Genomic DNA, 15,596 nt, shown 5'->3' with positions numbered 1-15,596 from the left:
AAAATGCATTGGTACAGCCTAGCAACACTGTGCTGGTGTTCTCAAACTCTGGTGAGTATGAAAAGCCAAGGCTTTCTCATTTCAGGAGAAAAATGTTTCTAAATCACTTAATCTCACGCTTAGTGCTGCAAGTACTTTTTTGGTGACCTCCCTCCTCCAATTATCCTTGATCTAATATGAGCCTTGAACCCTTCACTACGGTCTAACTCAACTGAGCTCAGAGCCCCCTCTGCTGGCCATTTGGGATATCAAGCCCTAGTAGAAAATGACCACCTAAAATAATTTATCTTCAAAAAGTACACAAGAGTAAATATATGTTACTGTACAAGTCCAAGAATTTGTTTTAAGCCTTAATATAGTATATCATTAATTACAGGTTTTATCATCTTTATTTATAATTTGGCTGTTGCCTACAGCATTGCAGCTGCCATAAATTGAAAGGAGATTATACACATGAGTAGTATTTTTGAAGACTGTCTATAAATTCACATCCATGTAAAGTCTATAATAATAGATGTATTGGCAGACTACATGGTATTTTAAAATAAAAAACAAGTACCATAAAAATACATTTTATAAAATGTTTACAAAGTTGTTGTTAACTTATCAGTAGCTCAGACAATAGTATTTCCATTATAGTAGTATTCCTAGCACTGGCATAGAACAAGCGACCTTCATACAGAAGCCATGGAACGATTATATGAGTCAAAATACCTTAATGTCCACCGCTTTGATGACATTATAAAGATGAATCACCTGGTGGATAGAAATATTCAGTGTTGAAACGTACAAAAGGAGAGATTGAAACTAAATTTGTCATATATTGCTGGCAGGACCTAGCTTAAAAGTGATGCCTCCTCCTGTTAGGGGAGCGCCTCCTCTTCCTCTTCCTGTGGCAGTGTTCCTTTCTGTCTGGCCAGGGAAAGCCAGCCACGCCCGCTCTGTAGAGCTCATCGTATTCCTCGCTGTCCGAGTCGTCGTCTGCAGGTACGAAAGTCTTGTTCTGGAACACTTCCATCAGTTTGGAGTTAAAGAAGGCCTCCAGGCTCCGACCTGCCTGAGCTACTTCAGAGTCCGGCTGGGAGCCACATGCCACAGGGAGAGAGAAGAGTCACTGTCAGGTAAACTGAGGGCCCACTCACCTACAGTGGCATGTGGGCCAGCCCTCTGTCCTGGAAAACCACAGCATCCCCTGTTTGTGGCCACTCACTCACTTGTGCCCTTACCTAGGTGCAATATGTGTAAGCAATTGCATTTACAAAGCATTGACACCTTAATGAGACCACACGGCTGATGTTGAGGTGTGACTTTAATGACCAGAATGTATGCTTTGATGAGTCTGGTCACATAAACAAGCAGTCCTAACCCAGCCGCCATGATGCCTCCTCAGTACTTAAATTGTGTTTCCATATACACATACAGAGAAATAACAGCATGCTTTTAGTATGCATGTAGCTTTTTCAAAGAGGAAATATTTTACTGCAGATCACTTACTAAAACTCCTCTGTTACGTCTGTTGAGGATATTTTTACATTGAGGTGTGCTCAAAGGACAAGGGTGATGTTCCAGTGGGACTGAAAACAACAATGGGTTTCAAATACAGTAAAAAAGAGGTTTCAAGCAATTCTTTTTTGCAACTTTTGAGAGTTTTTTTTTTTTTTTTTTTGCTGAATTTGCTGAATTTAATATAGAAAAATATGTACTCCGTGGGTCACATTGCATGCCTGAGTTTCATGATGGGGTGACTGACTTTTTCCTCAATTAATCTGACAGCTCCCCTCTGTTTCCCGACCATGGCGGGGGCACCATCTGTTGTCACTGCAAAAATCTTCCTGATGTCAATCCCTCGCTCCTCAAAATGTTCCATAAACACCTTGGCTATGTCCTCACCTTTTGTTGTGTCAGACATTGGCTTTAAGCAGCAGAGCTCCTCTCTTACAGTCCAATCATAGTATCTTGCCATGACTGCCAAACGTGCTATGTCATTCATGTCCACACTCTCGTCAAGTGCAATGCTAAATACCACAGCATCTTTTAACCCAACTGTTTCTGCCATTTCTTCGATGTGTAGCTCAACACTTCTAGCTGACATGGGAATATCTTTTATTATTCTATAAGCCTTCAAACAGAACCTCTGAGCTACAGAGAAAAGCCTCCTTAATATATTTGCCACTTTCCACGTTTCACAATGCGATAGCTTGCTTCAGTCACATGGTTTTAGCAGTGGCAAAGACTTTGAGGGTGTTGGCTTGCTTCCCATAACTGGACACGACACATATGATGGATTCTGCCTTGTCTGCCTGATCTTTGAAAGTTTTCTCGTGCTTTGCCTCAAAATGGTGCTTAACACTCGACATTCGGCAAACAGCATTTTCAAAACATAAAGTACACACAGCACGGTCCTTCTGAAAAACAAAACTGCACCCTTCTGTCCATGAGGGCTGGAATGCCCGAACCTTTACTTTAGCTTTCTTAGCTAACAGGGTTGCCATCATCTACCGAACCTAAACTGCTGCACTGCGATTCCTGTGGGAAATATGAGCGGGAGGCCATACCGTCAATCAAACTAAATAAGACAGGCTGCGTAACAGCCAATGGCTGTTCAAGAGGTGATTTGACAGGCAGCTGAGAGGGAACTTGAACATTTCTTTAAAAAATAATTAATTAAAAATCCTCTCTCGCGCGCTTATCGCCAGTGTGCCAATGATTATGCTGCCACGTGTCAATGGTGGCACACATGCTTAAGGTTGCGGACCCCTGTTATAAACAAAGCACCTCTTTCACAAAAAATGGTAAAAAGTGTTATAATCTAAGACCAAAACCTATCACTGCCACCAAAGCATATCCTTAGGCAAATAAGTGAAACATTCATTCTCTACAAAGCAATGAGAATGTAAAAATGAAACTGTGTACTCACATAATTGAATTTTGCACAGTTCCTGAACATAAGAAAGACATCTGCCACAAATTCTTCAGGTGTGTAGTAGTGTAGAGGATTCCTCTTGTTGAGCTTGCTCCTTATCACAGATAAGTCCATGGGCCTCTTTATTATCTGATAATAATGACGGGCCTTAAATATAAGAAAAAAATAATTTAAAGATTATGCACATACATTCATTATGCTTTCATTCAGCATCATGACAACAGTTGCTTGATAAATTCATGCCATTTAGGAAAAGCTGTGAAAAATCTTTCCATCTAGCTCCTTCATCTAAAACAGACTAAGACAGAGGAAGGTTGCTTGGAGATGACTTCATCACAAACATTTGTTACCCACTTAAAGCTTTCCCCTGTTATTGCTGTGAGCCTTTACAAACAGCAGGGAATAACTTGAAAATGCAGTATGCTGGAAGCAGCATCGTTAACTAACTTGACACGGCATTCACAGTCTATTAAACATGACATTATTTACATTACATTATTCATTTGCTTCACAGACACCCTTACCCAGAGCAACTTGAATAGCTTACATAATATTCATTTACACAGGCTGATATTTGTTGAAGTAATTCAGGCTAAGTTTATGCTCAAGGCTACAATAAGCACACTACTGCACCTGTGAGCTGAAGCAACAACAGCCACATCAGCTGAACACACCTCTGCAGTAAGGCCTCTCTCAGAGGGGCCCTGACATGGTCTCTGGGTGGACAACATGTGAGATACTCACTAGGGGACTGACTGGTTCATGGAAGGGAGCACTGAGGATGTTGCAGGAGATGAACATTGTTAGCTTCTCACATCTCTGCAGAAGAGGAGGGCACACAGAATTCAAATGTTTGTCAGGAGTATTGCGGCACAATCCCATTGAGGAGCACAGTGAAACCAACAGTGGTCAGAGCCCTGCCCACATACCCTCTGATCACAGGCAGACAGCCCATATGACACACCCTTCACCATGTGATCTGTGGAGAGGCGTGTGTTCTCGCAGTCATACTCCACCTCCGGCTGCTGGACGTCCCGACACAGTGAGCACACCCAGTCGCCCCTGGAGATGCAGAATGATGATTTCATTACTGCATGCCTTTAACATACTCTCATTGTGAAGGTTAGGAGGTGGGTCTGAAGGGAAGACGGGGGCGGAGCTTACGCAGGAAAGCTGAGCAGAGCGGGCACGTGACAGGCCAGGTGGAAGACCTTGGGGCAGTGGTCGCAGCAGAGCAGGTCCCCCCCATTTAGGCACACAGCACAGAAATCTTCATTCTCCATCACCTCTGCCTCCTCCCTGTGCTCCGGCTCCACCTCACCAGCAGCATGCTCAAGAGGGATAGACAGGGGACCTGGGGCTGAATCCAGTTTTGGATCTGGCTCAAAGTCCTGCTCAGGCTCTGACTCCAGATATGGCTCTGATTCCAGTTGTGGCTCCAATCCCAGTTCTAGTTCTGAGTCTGCCTCTGGCTGTGACTCAGGCTCCGATTCCACTTCTGGCTCCGATTCTGGAAATGGCTCAGATTCCAGTTGTTGCTCCAATTCAGACTCTGAATCTGATTCTGGTTGTGGTTCTGAATCTACACCTGGATCTGATTCTGGATGACGATGCAATTCAAAATCAGGCTCTAATTCCAAATCTGGTTCTGACTCCAGATCTGACTCTGATTCTAGATCTGGCTCTGATTCAGACTCTGGTCCAGGGTCTGACTCAGGTTCTGGCTGAGTAGAGGGTAGTGGCAGTGAGGGCTGCTCCACAGGCCTCTCCTGCTCGGGATAGGCTGCGATCTCCAGGGAGCTGCGGGATGGGCTGCTGGGAGGGTGCTTCCCTGCACAATCCCTTTCTGAAGGGTCACCTTTGGTCACCTTTGCAGTCTGTTCCATCTTATTCAGTCTTGCCTTCATACACATTGCAAACAAAAAGGAAGATTAAAATCAGAGTGAACACACATTGCAAATAAACACCTAAACTCAGACTTAAAGCTTTGCGAATCATATCTGACAAAAAAAAAAAAAAAACATTTTTAACTCAAACTGATTAGCACTCATAGCAAGACGTGGGACAGGTTAAGGGCAAAGCACCTCAGACATGACATGAGAAGTATAAAGAACAACCATGTTGTGTTAGACAGAAAATATGATGGTTCAGATATGTATTAAGGATAAATGGATTAGAAACATTAACTGCAAAGCAACAAATTTGCTATCAGACCTGTGTTACTCTTTCAAGTGACACATATGGAACTGAGATGGGAATTGCAATCAATGTTTTCTTGTGAAGTGCCCCATTGGTCAGGCTTCTTGCTGGCTCCGGAGTGACAGCACCCCCTGTCTTCAGCTCTGGATCTGGGTGAGGGTCACTGTGTCCATCCGGCAGTGGGCGGGACACCAGCAGTCGACCTGTCGTTGACTGGATCTTCAGCCGCTCTAGACGTACAAATGGGACCCTGGAACTTCCTGGAAACTTCTGGAGTCCCCCAGTGCCTCTGAATGGAAAAAACAGTGATGAAACCATGCTCACTCTGTGTACTGTGCACATTTGTTGATGAAAAGTAACTTGCTATACCCGGTATTCTCATGTGCTGTCTTTCCATGTCTTTCTTTTCCTTTCATGCCATTGTCTTCACACTCGTAACTGTTATCTGGTAAAAATGATTAAAAAGTGTTACAAGAACTCAAACATCACTCAAATATCACTAATATTGGGAAATTGCAGCAACAAGATTTGCCTTAACAAATATACACTATAAAAAATAAAGTAAACAAAAGTAAAGTAATAAAGTAAACAATCCCGAGATGTAGAATGCAGTCACTCATAGCCATTGTAAGGCGTCATTATTGGACATGGGTGTAAGGATGAATCTAAGGGAATGGCACTGGAATTTCTGTAACACAGTTGTAGCATTGCCCCATTGCTTCAGCTTCAGGGAGCAATATGTGTTATCTGGGATGACAGTGGTAGTTCAAGTCTGAAGTTCTGTACCTGGCTCTGTCTTGCAGGTCAGAGGGAATGAGCGCTGGGCAGAGGGACTGCCACAGGAGGTTGGGATTGTGGGAGCGACCAGGGCCAGCTCCTCCTCTGCCCCGACCAACATCCCCCTCCTCTCACTGGCTGGAGCACACCCATCCTGTCAGGGGAGGAAATAAAGAGAACCATCAATATAACACACCACCCCTGCCAACCACAACATCTTCAACTGTTTCTGTGGGTTCCACGGGCACATGGCATGGGTCTCTAGAGTACTGCTGATGGAATTACATAAAGAAGAAATAATAAATCTATAATAAAACTGTGAATAAAACTATACACACTAGCTAACACATACTCCCCAGTAACACTGACAGAGCTGGCACTGACAGCTAGACCCCGTGATAAGATCAGAGAAGAAATAGGCTGTATTATATTTCTGTGATGCTGCTGTACAACTGTTCTCTTCTCCTATTGCACAGAAAAGAAACTAATATGAACAGTGTCTGTTACATGAGCAAGGGCCTCAGTTTGACATATATCCCATATATCCACAGTTAAAATAATGGGCCCCAATCCACAAAATATAAACAGTCATTAGTCAATACCCAGGGGCCTGGCTGTCCTGGTTTCATTTATATTACCAAGAGCTTCATAATGTTTGGCCTAAAATGTTCACATGACTTCATCATTTCATCACAATTTACTGCATGCCAAAGATGGGGACTTAAGTTGGAAAAGGTCAAATCGGCTATTGCATGCTGCTAGCTTTGGGCAAATCTCCCTGTAGTGGTACAAATCTATACCAGACCACACACAGTGGTGCAATGTATTACTATTTTTTTCCAGTTCTAGTCTCCCTTGCAGCAGGCCTCACAGTACTCTCAGTACAGCCTCTCAGTGATGTGGTTACCTGGCCTGCCATGCAGCCCTGCTCCCCAGCTGCTGTTGCTAGGCTGTGGGTGGCCCCTGTGGGCTGGGCCCCGGGGAGGCTGGGAGGTGGCGTTACTGGTTCCGCTGGGGCGTTCCGAGACCCAGATCTCCTCCCCCGCAGTGAGCTGGGTCCACTGGGTCTGTTGCCGGGAAGCCCGTGGGCCGGCGTTGACATCTCTAGTGAAGCGAACACCTGACGGAAGATACAGTCCCACTCAATCTCCTTCTGTACTGGCACCAGAATGAACTAAAGTGGGCCAAAGCAGAAAAGGTGTACAGCACAATCCACAGCAAAAGCTTTCGGGGTGTGTGGGGAAAACAACCTTGAGCATCACTGGTTAATGCAGAGGACAGAAACAGCCCCCATTCTGTGTACCTGTCTAGTAAAAACAAAGCCACACAACCTTGCTTTTCACTACAAAACACTCAAAATGGCTTTCATAACAAAAGCCTTACTCACAGCAGCAATTATTATATGTAAATCCTACATACAAGTCACCGTAGGTTATTTTGAATAACTATCATTAATTCAGACACATCACACACCGGATATCCCACGTCTATTTTGCAGCTTGTTTTGCCTCATCTTAGATGGATTATTAATAGAAGTTTCCAAAACACCAGGAACTACATTACTTCCTAAAAGCGACAAATGACAAAAAAACCTTGTTTTTCTCTTTCTCTCTCTCTCTCTCTCTCTCCACGTCTGTGCACCATGTAGCAATGATATTTAGGCAAGCCTGACATCAACAGAATGTCTGTAATTACCCAGCGATTAAAAAACATTTACCTGTAATGCGTCCCTGAGGAGTTCCACGGTGTTTTCCTGGCTGGAAATGTGGATAAAACTAAATGTAGCAAAGGCTTTAATCTGTATTCAGTGTGCGGATGATAAGGGAGGGAGGAAAGCTCACAGACTGGGAGGTAATGGAGAAGGGTGCACAGCAGGCAGATGTGAAATCTAACTGCCAGCTCACACTATTCCCTGGGTATCTCATTAATACCAGGTTAAGTAAATATGAGGCTACACCCCGGTGCGTTCTACTCATTTAACTCACTGATACTAAGAACAGCAGAAATAAATAAATAAACAAATCCATATAAATGAGCCAGACCAGATGCTCGTCTGGTGTTGTTTTCAGATCAGGCCCCTCTTCATTTTGATTGGATGTTCTTCAGTTTACCTGCAGCTCTAACATCATGAGCACTAATGAGAAATACCTTTGGATCTTTAGTTTCTGTTTTGATCATTTGATGAGAAACTTGTTGAGGTTAGGCATTGCAGTTCAGAAACTGGTTGTGTTGTGGTGCTCATGAGCTCTGGTTGTGATGTTTTTATATGTATACAGCTGCTCTGAGGAATGGCAGCAGCTTATAATTGCAGTCACCACACTGACAATTCATTGGTGCATAAAAAGCAATACCGTCAGTCTTGACAATTTCCTGTGTACAGACACTGCTGGGTGGGAAATGTGAGCTGATACCTCAGTTTTTATTTTCCTGTGTGATTTCGAAGTGCTGTGCCCACTCACGTTCAGCAATTTATTAAAACTTAGACTATGTACAGGAAAATTGCAATTCTTGCTATTGCCATTTCAACATTAGCAATGTAAAAGCACAACAGTAAAATGTAGCCTACTTTTGGTCCAATTTTTCCCAATAAAAAAAATCTATGAAAAAAAGAGAAACTGTGTCAGTTTAATGTGTTCGCCAGCCAGACACATTTTTTTGTTTGAGTGCCCCTGCAGTCAATAGGAAGTCCCTGTGAAAATGGGGCTACTGTGACAGGCATACTCAGATCTGGTGTAACACACCGACTCACCCTGCAGTCACTGCCGCTCAGGGGCAGCTGTCCTGCTTCTGCTGGATGCCCTTCAGCCCGCGTGACCTGAATGGTCCCCGGTTCCGAGGTGGCCGACAGCTGCTGGAGCGTGCAAGTCTGCTCCTTCTCCTGCTGCCTGCCCAAGTTTGCAGCTGGCTGCATCTGCAGGCTTCCTGAGTCTGTTATGCTGTGGTCTACAGCTGATTGCACCTGCAACCTGCCTCGGTCTGCCAAGCTGTGGTCTGCAGCTGGCTGCATCAGCAGTTTGTCCAGGTCTGTAAAACTGTGGTCTGCAGCTGCTGCCTGGATTTGCTTGCTGGGTAGCTGCTCCACTTGGGGCTTATGAGGCGACTGCAACAGGAACTCAGGATTTGACTGCGTGGACTGCAGCCACCCGGGTGGCAAACTGCTGGAGCTGCACAACTGGATGCCGGGCCCAGGTTGCAGCGTCTGCGCCACGTCCTGCTGCTGCATGTGTGCATCCAGGGTTGAGGAGCTCTGGGGGTCCCACTGCCCCTCCGGTTGCATCCGCTGCAGAGGTATGGGGCTTTGTGCGCACCTGACCAGGTGGGGTCTTTGCTCCAACTGTTTCTTTTCTGAATGCATGGCACATAGCTGCTTCAGCTGTGGAAACAGGTTATGCTGCTGAGACCTCTCTGGGGGATACGGTCTGACAGGGTGGCACCTGTCTCCCACTCCTGGTGACCCCCTGCTGTGCCCCACCAGCAGGTCAAAGTGAGGTCTGGGCACATTCACACAATGGGGACAGCACATCTGGGACTGAAAGCAGGCCTGAAATCCACAGCCCTGCTCCAGGGCCCTGTGACACAGGGAGGTGGGCAGGGTTGTGCAGGTGAGTGGCTGGGGCTTCAGGATGCTGGGGCATGCCACACCCATTGAATGAGTTTGAAATCCACCCTCTGTGGTCAGCTGGCCTGCAATCAGTTGAAAAAAGGAAAGCAAGGTGAAAACAAAAATTCTACAGTTCAATCACATTTACTCAACCATTTCTGAATATACTACATCCAGACCTCATCTAGACATTTACCATGTGGCTCAGGACATAGTGAAGGAAGATCAGAGTATTTCATTCAACATTTCATTGAGGCTTGAAAAGTTGTTCAACAAATCCATCAAGGTGATGTGCAACAACACAGCATCTAAATCACCACCACTGAGCATTAGGCAGCAGTACCTAAAGTGGAGATCTGCTTGGTCCAAAAGCTGGCATCCCAGTTGAACTTGATCTTCACTGCAGGACCAATGTCACAATGGAGCTGGGACTCCAGCAAGCGCTGCATCTGGAAAGTGATCTGAGCACAGAAGGAAAAATAACTGACTTCTTCCATGAGAGCTCATAAATAGATTAAAAGTCTGAAGTGGATGACTAAAACAGCACAAGAGCCAACACTTGCTTTGTTTGATTTTAAGTACAAACAAAGTCCCTTTTTCAAAGTACCAGTAACAGGGAATAGTATTTTTAAATAAGAGATAATGGCACAGGAAAAAACTGAGTGTATACATTGTGGAGATAGGTTTTTACATGTTCTTCAGTTTCATACACATCTACTTGGTTTAAAAGCACAGCCATGGCTGGGACTCAAACTCACAACCCTCAGGTTGTTGTTGTGCTCTAGCCACTCCTACCAGCTCCTTGCTGAAGAGGAGCGGGTTCCTGCGGTGGTGGGACATGGCCCAGCTGATGAAGTTCTGCACGTGGCCCAACTGACTGCACAGTTCTATCATCCCCTGCAGCTGGTCCTCCAAGTGTTGCTTGACCTCGTTGGAGATCTTCTGCATGAGGAACAGCAGACACAGCACACATTCGCTCAAGCCACTAGCTGCTGCCTCATTCGCTTAGAAACAAAATCAGCATTCAATTCACTGCATCTTAACCAAGAATCATATTTTTTTCTATCAGTGGCTCTGCCCACAAGATGTTCACAGTCAGCTTGCCCCGTTGGTCACAGGAGAACGCTCCAAAAACATTCAAAGAGAGGGTAATTGCCTCGAGTTGCTCTATTAATAGGTTGGTGCGTTTGTTCAGCTCGTTCATCATAATCATCTTTGCCATTTTAATCTGGTTCTCTGCCTTCCTCTGCATGATCTTTACTCCATGTAACCTGGGGAATACACACATAATGACATTTTGATTACTGACAGACCCGCGGTGGGGGAAGAAGCATCATTCAATGAATGGATCTTGAATTGGCTTTTAATATACTTGGATCCCTGACAACTCTTAGATGGTGATTTGTTGAGAGTGAGCGGGAGGATTTTTGTAACCACTCTAAAAATATCCACTTCTTTTTTCTAAAGTACATTCTAAATTGCTTACAGATGTGTCAATAAGTCTTTCACTGCAGATTTAACAGTGCATAAATTTAAATTATAATCAGGATAAATTATAATCAGGATAAATTTTCCCCTTGGCACACAAGAAGCAGTAATAACACTGAAGCACTACCCAGTGTGGTGGCTTACCTGTCCTCAATTTGTTTGGCAGAGTTCTCCAAAACAGACCTCTTGTCTTCAACCTGGACCAAGAGGTTCTCAAAGAGCCACTGCTGTTCTCGAAGAGCCTTCCCAACATGAACTAACCTGTGTGCAAATATAGCTGTCACCTTGTGTCATTTGCACATTCAACTTGAACAGTATATCCTATCAGTACGCCTGCTAAATAAAAATAAATAATGTAGAGTAACTAATTTATGTTACTCTCGTGGATGTATGCATGTGTATGCATGCATGGTTCTACCCCTGCATGTCCATGCTGTCCCATCACCTGTGGTCCTTGTGGGTGGTCAGGTGGCAGCTGCTGCAGGAGAGAATGTCACAAGTCTCACAGAAGAGGTCCAGAGGCTCCTGTCTGTGAAAGTGGCACTGGAGGATGCCACCAGGCCAGCGGCTGGACTCTGTGAGGGACAATGTAGGGTATGAGCCGTGTGCAGTGACCAGCACATGGCTAAACAGGCAGACCTTCTGTTCAGACATGAATCATAGAAGCTACTATGATTATGAAGGGGTAAAGGTTAGATTGAGTTACTTTTGATGGCGATATTGCAGATAAATCTTAGCTTTAGTCTTTGGCTATGTACCACGAATACACATATGCCATCTGCCATATATCACTATAGAGTGATATGTGTGTCATTGTCAGACAGGCTACCAGAAACAACACTTGGGTTTAGTTTTTAAACATAAATGAATTTTGCAGGAGAATTTCATTCCTTTTAAAACTTAAATCAGATGTATGAGATCAGGATGGTTCCATTGCTCCGCAGTAATTCCAGTTAACTGGTAAATGCAGAAATGGTATCACCCAGACGGTGTAAGATGTGCTGTTTGGTACCAGGTTCATTAGTGTGGATTGCCATGGGGTACGCCAGGGACCTGCAGGCTTGACATACTGCCCAATGATGTGATCTGCTTTTATTTGCAGCAGATGTTAAAACCACATGCGCCCGCGCATACACACAGACACATACGCATACTGGGAACAGGCCATGCACCAAGTGTGAAATAGACTGCGGACTACGGGGAGGGGGCGTGCATTGCTCCCCTGCACAGTGAAGACTGACCACATCCTGCCTGCAGGTTACTGCTTCTGACACCCCACCCCCACACAAACACACACACCCGTACCCTCAGACCTCTGGTCTCATGAGCCGAGACAAAGAGCTGCAGATAACACAGAGAAATATGATGTCAGCAACATCAGCAATGCATGAGAAAGGACTAAGAATCTTAGTTTGTTACATGTTGAATGCCTCTAATTCAAATTGTTTCTTCACATCACAGCTGCTGCAGTCCCCTACACTCCCCAAAGGCTGCATATACTGTGACACATAAATAGGGGTCACCACATCTACTGAAAAATATTACACCTACACAGATAACTATAACTAACTATCATCTGATCAATCTAAGCAGGATTTTCAGTAATCCTAAAGGACATTTTTGTGAGAGGAAAAATTCCTACAGTGGAAAGGATATCTTAACCTAGGCTAATGACATGCAACACAGAACACGTAACACTGACAAATTGAGTCAAATATAAGGACTTTCTTTGTAATTCCAAATGTCATGACTGCTTGTCATATTCTGAAAAATGAATACTGCTCAAGCACAAGTGTGACCGATCCATATCAAGGAAATCAGTGATTCAGTCTATTCTTCACAGTTAAAGAAACACTTTCCATTCATGCACCTACTGCCAATATAAGTCTGTAGTGATCATGAAGGCTATGTAATGTATAAGGAGCAATTCTGGGATGCAGCGTGGCGAGATCAGCCTTAGATGAACAGAGATAGCACAGAACCACAGAAAGAAACAGTGCTGGTCTAAAAAGAGGGTGCTTATAAGAAGAGAGCAGCTGTACCGTTGTGGGCAGGTCTCCTGCCCAGCTCCAGCAGTGGCAAGGAGCTGGGAGCCCGGTGATGCTGGTGCATGTCGGTGCACTGGAAACACAGCCACTTGTTGCAGAATGTGCACAGGCTCTGGGCTTCTCTGTGTTCGTGACAGTCTGTACAATGCTGCAGAACACACACACACACACACACACACACACACACACACACACACACAGAGTCAACTGCATTGAAAATGAAAAAAAATGTACACTCATAATAAACACTGCGGTTATGCAGAAACACAGCCAGGGCCATGCACTGGAAAATTACCAGTAGTTCACCTTTCAACCATAGCATCATTTAACATGCATATGTTATTCACTAAAAGCCCACAAAGTTTTGAAGATTAAGCCCAAGGGCTGAATTGATTTGGGTTTGGGTTCACAAAGAGTATCTGGCCCTTCCAGGGCTGGTGTTTCGATGCATTTTCTAATATAACAGCCTTAGGTTTTTTCTTGGAGGTGATCTAAAGCAATGCCTGCACACCTCCAAAATCTGTCCCTCTCTCTGTGGCGGCAGATGCTGTGTTTTACCAGACTGCCTGATGCCTTTCAATAGCTATAAATACATAACCCACTCAGGTGTTTTTTAAATGCAATCTACCGCAGTCATTTGATTAGCTTTATATGCACATACGGCATATTCATTTTAGTCTGGAAAATGCACTGAAACTTCAGCAGACTTCACAGGTAATCAAATAAAGTCATCAAAAGCAGACACAGGTCTTATCCAAAGTTATATATATAAAGAAAGAGAACACTAAAGGTCAAAAAAGATAAAGAAAACTATTTGACAGCAGTTCCTAAATGACAAAGATTTAAAATAGCAAAATATTTACTTTTCTGAGGTGAAACCACTCAGCTGTCAACATCTGCTGGCCCATCTACAGGATTCACCTGAGAAACAGAGGTCTGTTATTTTAAATGACTGTCACCTGGGAGCTGTTGTCAAATGCAGAGATTGCTTTTGTCTCTCTATTCTGAAATTCATTTCTGTTAATCTGAAATGTGCCCCAACACATTAAAAGAAGCGAGAAGCCCCTTGGCACCTTCTAACAAAGAAAAAACTTGTATACATGACCAAAGTCTGCCGCTGTGAAATGAACTGTTTTCACTTCCTGCCACAAAATTCTGAAAATCATGAACTATACAGACAGTTGGCACAATAGTGAGAGGGTTTTGTCATTGCTGTAAACAATGAGGATCTGTTGGAAGAGGAAGATCAAGGCAGGGGGCTGGCAACCATTAAGCTGCTCAAATTCAAGTCCAAGTCTAGGCTCAGTGAACACAAATGCATCCCAGCACAGCTCTTCTCACAAGTGCTGAACGTTGTCAGGTTCGCCTTACTCACTCACTAATCTAACACCGCTGCAAACCTACTCTAAATCAAAAGAATTCTGCAATAAAAAGATAATCGGCACCTACTGTCATTTAAACTCATCCACAAATTTTCTTGCATGCATCAATAAAGACGTGCCAGATCACACACTATTTCATTATCAAACAGATCAAATAAAACTATCTATTTCTATGTCATTTTTTCTAACTTTACAAATAATAAATAGCAGCTTCCCTGATAATGCATCTCTGTTCCACTACACAATGAGGCCAGGGCACTTACCTTCTCCATGTCAGCACCTGGACAGCGAGTCCTCTACTGTGTGCTGCAGCTTATGCCCAGCCCATATAGAGCGAGTGGTGGAGCAGACAGCCTGACGCACACAGCACCACAGTGACAGCTTCACCTGCAGCAGGAAACGGTGTCAAAACCACGCTTTACACTGAACCCAGGTGAACTCCAGAGGAGAGTGCTGACACACAGGACACCATACCTCTCCCCCTCCTGGCTCAAGCACCAGACTTCACCAACTCCACACAGGTCAGAGGAAAATAATCAGATTCACGACAAAATTAAGTATCGTATTCTTTTTTTTTTAAGTCCGCTTGTTCGTAATAATAGAGAAGTGAAAAAAAAGGGATAATTAATTTTTTTTCTGGGACAAAAGATCCCCTAAAGCCCTTCCCGAAATGGAAGCAAAGGCCGAATGACCTATATTCCGGAAAGTCGTAGGCACTGCAAACACATGGAGGAGCAGGGCGGGAGATGGTGCCTCGCTCACACCCTGGTTCCACATCCCTTTATCAGCATGGAGAGGGACAGGTCCCCCTGGACCTAAGCGCACTCACGCAACACAGCAAATGGGGTCAGGTGCTCCTGGGGACCAGATTAAGCTAGGATCTAATGACACCAACGCCCTCCAAATCGTTAACCAATTACAAATTCTTCATGATGTCTCTGAATGGAATGTAAGGCCAAGAATGTGAAATACCTACAACAGATGTCAATAAGCTATCTTAAAAATCTCACAGGAAGTGGTATAGTTTTTCAAGAGCTTATCTGTGCAGCTTTGACACAGTCTGGATCCCCCTTAAGTACTCACTCCAGAGATCTCTGATATAAAATGATCACGTGGAAGCCATGCCCTTCTTTTTTAAAATCTACATACAGAAGGAGACTCAGGAGAAAGCAATAGAC

The 15,596-nt window shown here is 44.3% G+C and overlaps 1 protein-coding gene across 1 annotated transcript; it reads right to left on the bottom strand.

Moving 5' to 3' along the window:
* Positions 1–831: 831 nt before the first annotated feature.
* On the bottom strand, positions 832–14,733 carry LOC118781653 (tripartite motif-containing protein 66-like). The gene is made up of 18 exons (XM_036534661.1): positions 14,682–14,733; positions 13,900–13,957; positions 13,031–13,184; positions 11,434–11,563; positions 11,133–11,249; positions 10,657–10,771; positions 10,296–10,442; positions 9,844–9,961; positions 8,649–9,583; positions 6,807–7,019; positions 5,909–6,053; positions 5,492–5,567; positions 5,138–5,411; positions 4,088–4,824; positions 3,853–3,985; positions 3,668–3,742; positions 2,918–3,070; positions 832–1,078 (listed from the first exon to the last, which is right to left on the bottom strand). The coding sequence occupies exons 2-18, from the start codon at positions 13,942–13,944 to the stop codon at positions 842–844; spliced, it is 3,804 nt and encodes a 1,267-aa protein (XP_036390554.1). The 5' UTR covers positions 13,945–13,957; positions 14,682–14,733; the 3' UTR covers positions 832–841.
* Between the last annotated feature and the right edge of the window lie 863 nt (positions 14,734–15,596).

This window comes from Megalops cyprinoides, chromosome 8, assembly GCF_013368585.1.
Source record: "Megalops cyprinoides isolate fMegCyp1 chromosome 8, fMegCyp1.pri, whole genome shotgun sequence".
In the NCBI taxonomy this organism is placed as follows: Eukaryota; Metazoa; Chordata; class Actinopteri; order Elopiformes; family Megalopidae; genus Megalops; species Megalops cyprinoides.
The sequence above is the reverse complement of the archived record's forward strand: the minus strand, read 5'-3'. Positions and strand labels throughout refer to the sequence as shown.

Excerpts from the sequence above, each read along its gene's own strand:
- LOC118781653 (XM_036534661.1), bottom strand. The coding sequence starts at position 13,944 with ATGGGCCAGCAGATGTTGACAGCTGAGTGGTTTCACCTCAGAAAA. Across the intron at positions 3,743-3,852 it reads TGTCTGCCTGTGATCAGAGG|AGATGTGAGAAGCTAACAAT; the intron begins GTATGTGGGCAG and ends CCTCTTCTGCAG. Across the intron at positions 3,071-3,667 it reads ATGAACCAGTCAGTCCCCTA|GCCCGTCATTATTATCAGAT; the intron begins GTGAGTATCTCA and ends CTTATATTTAAG.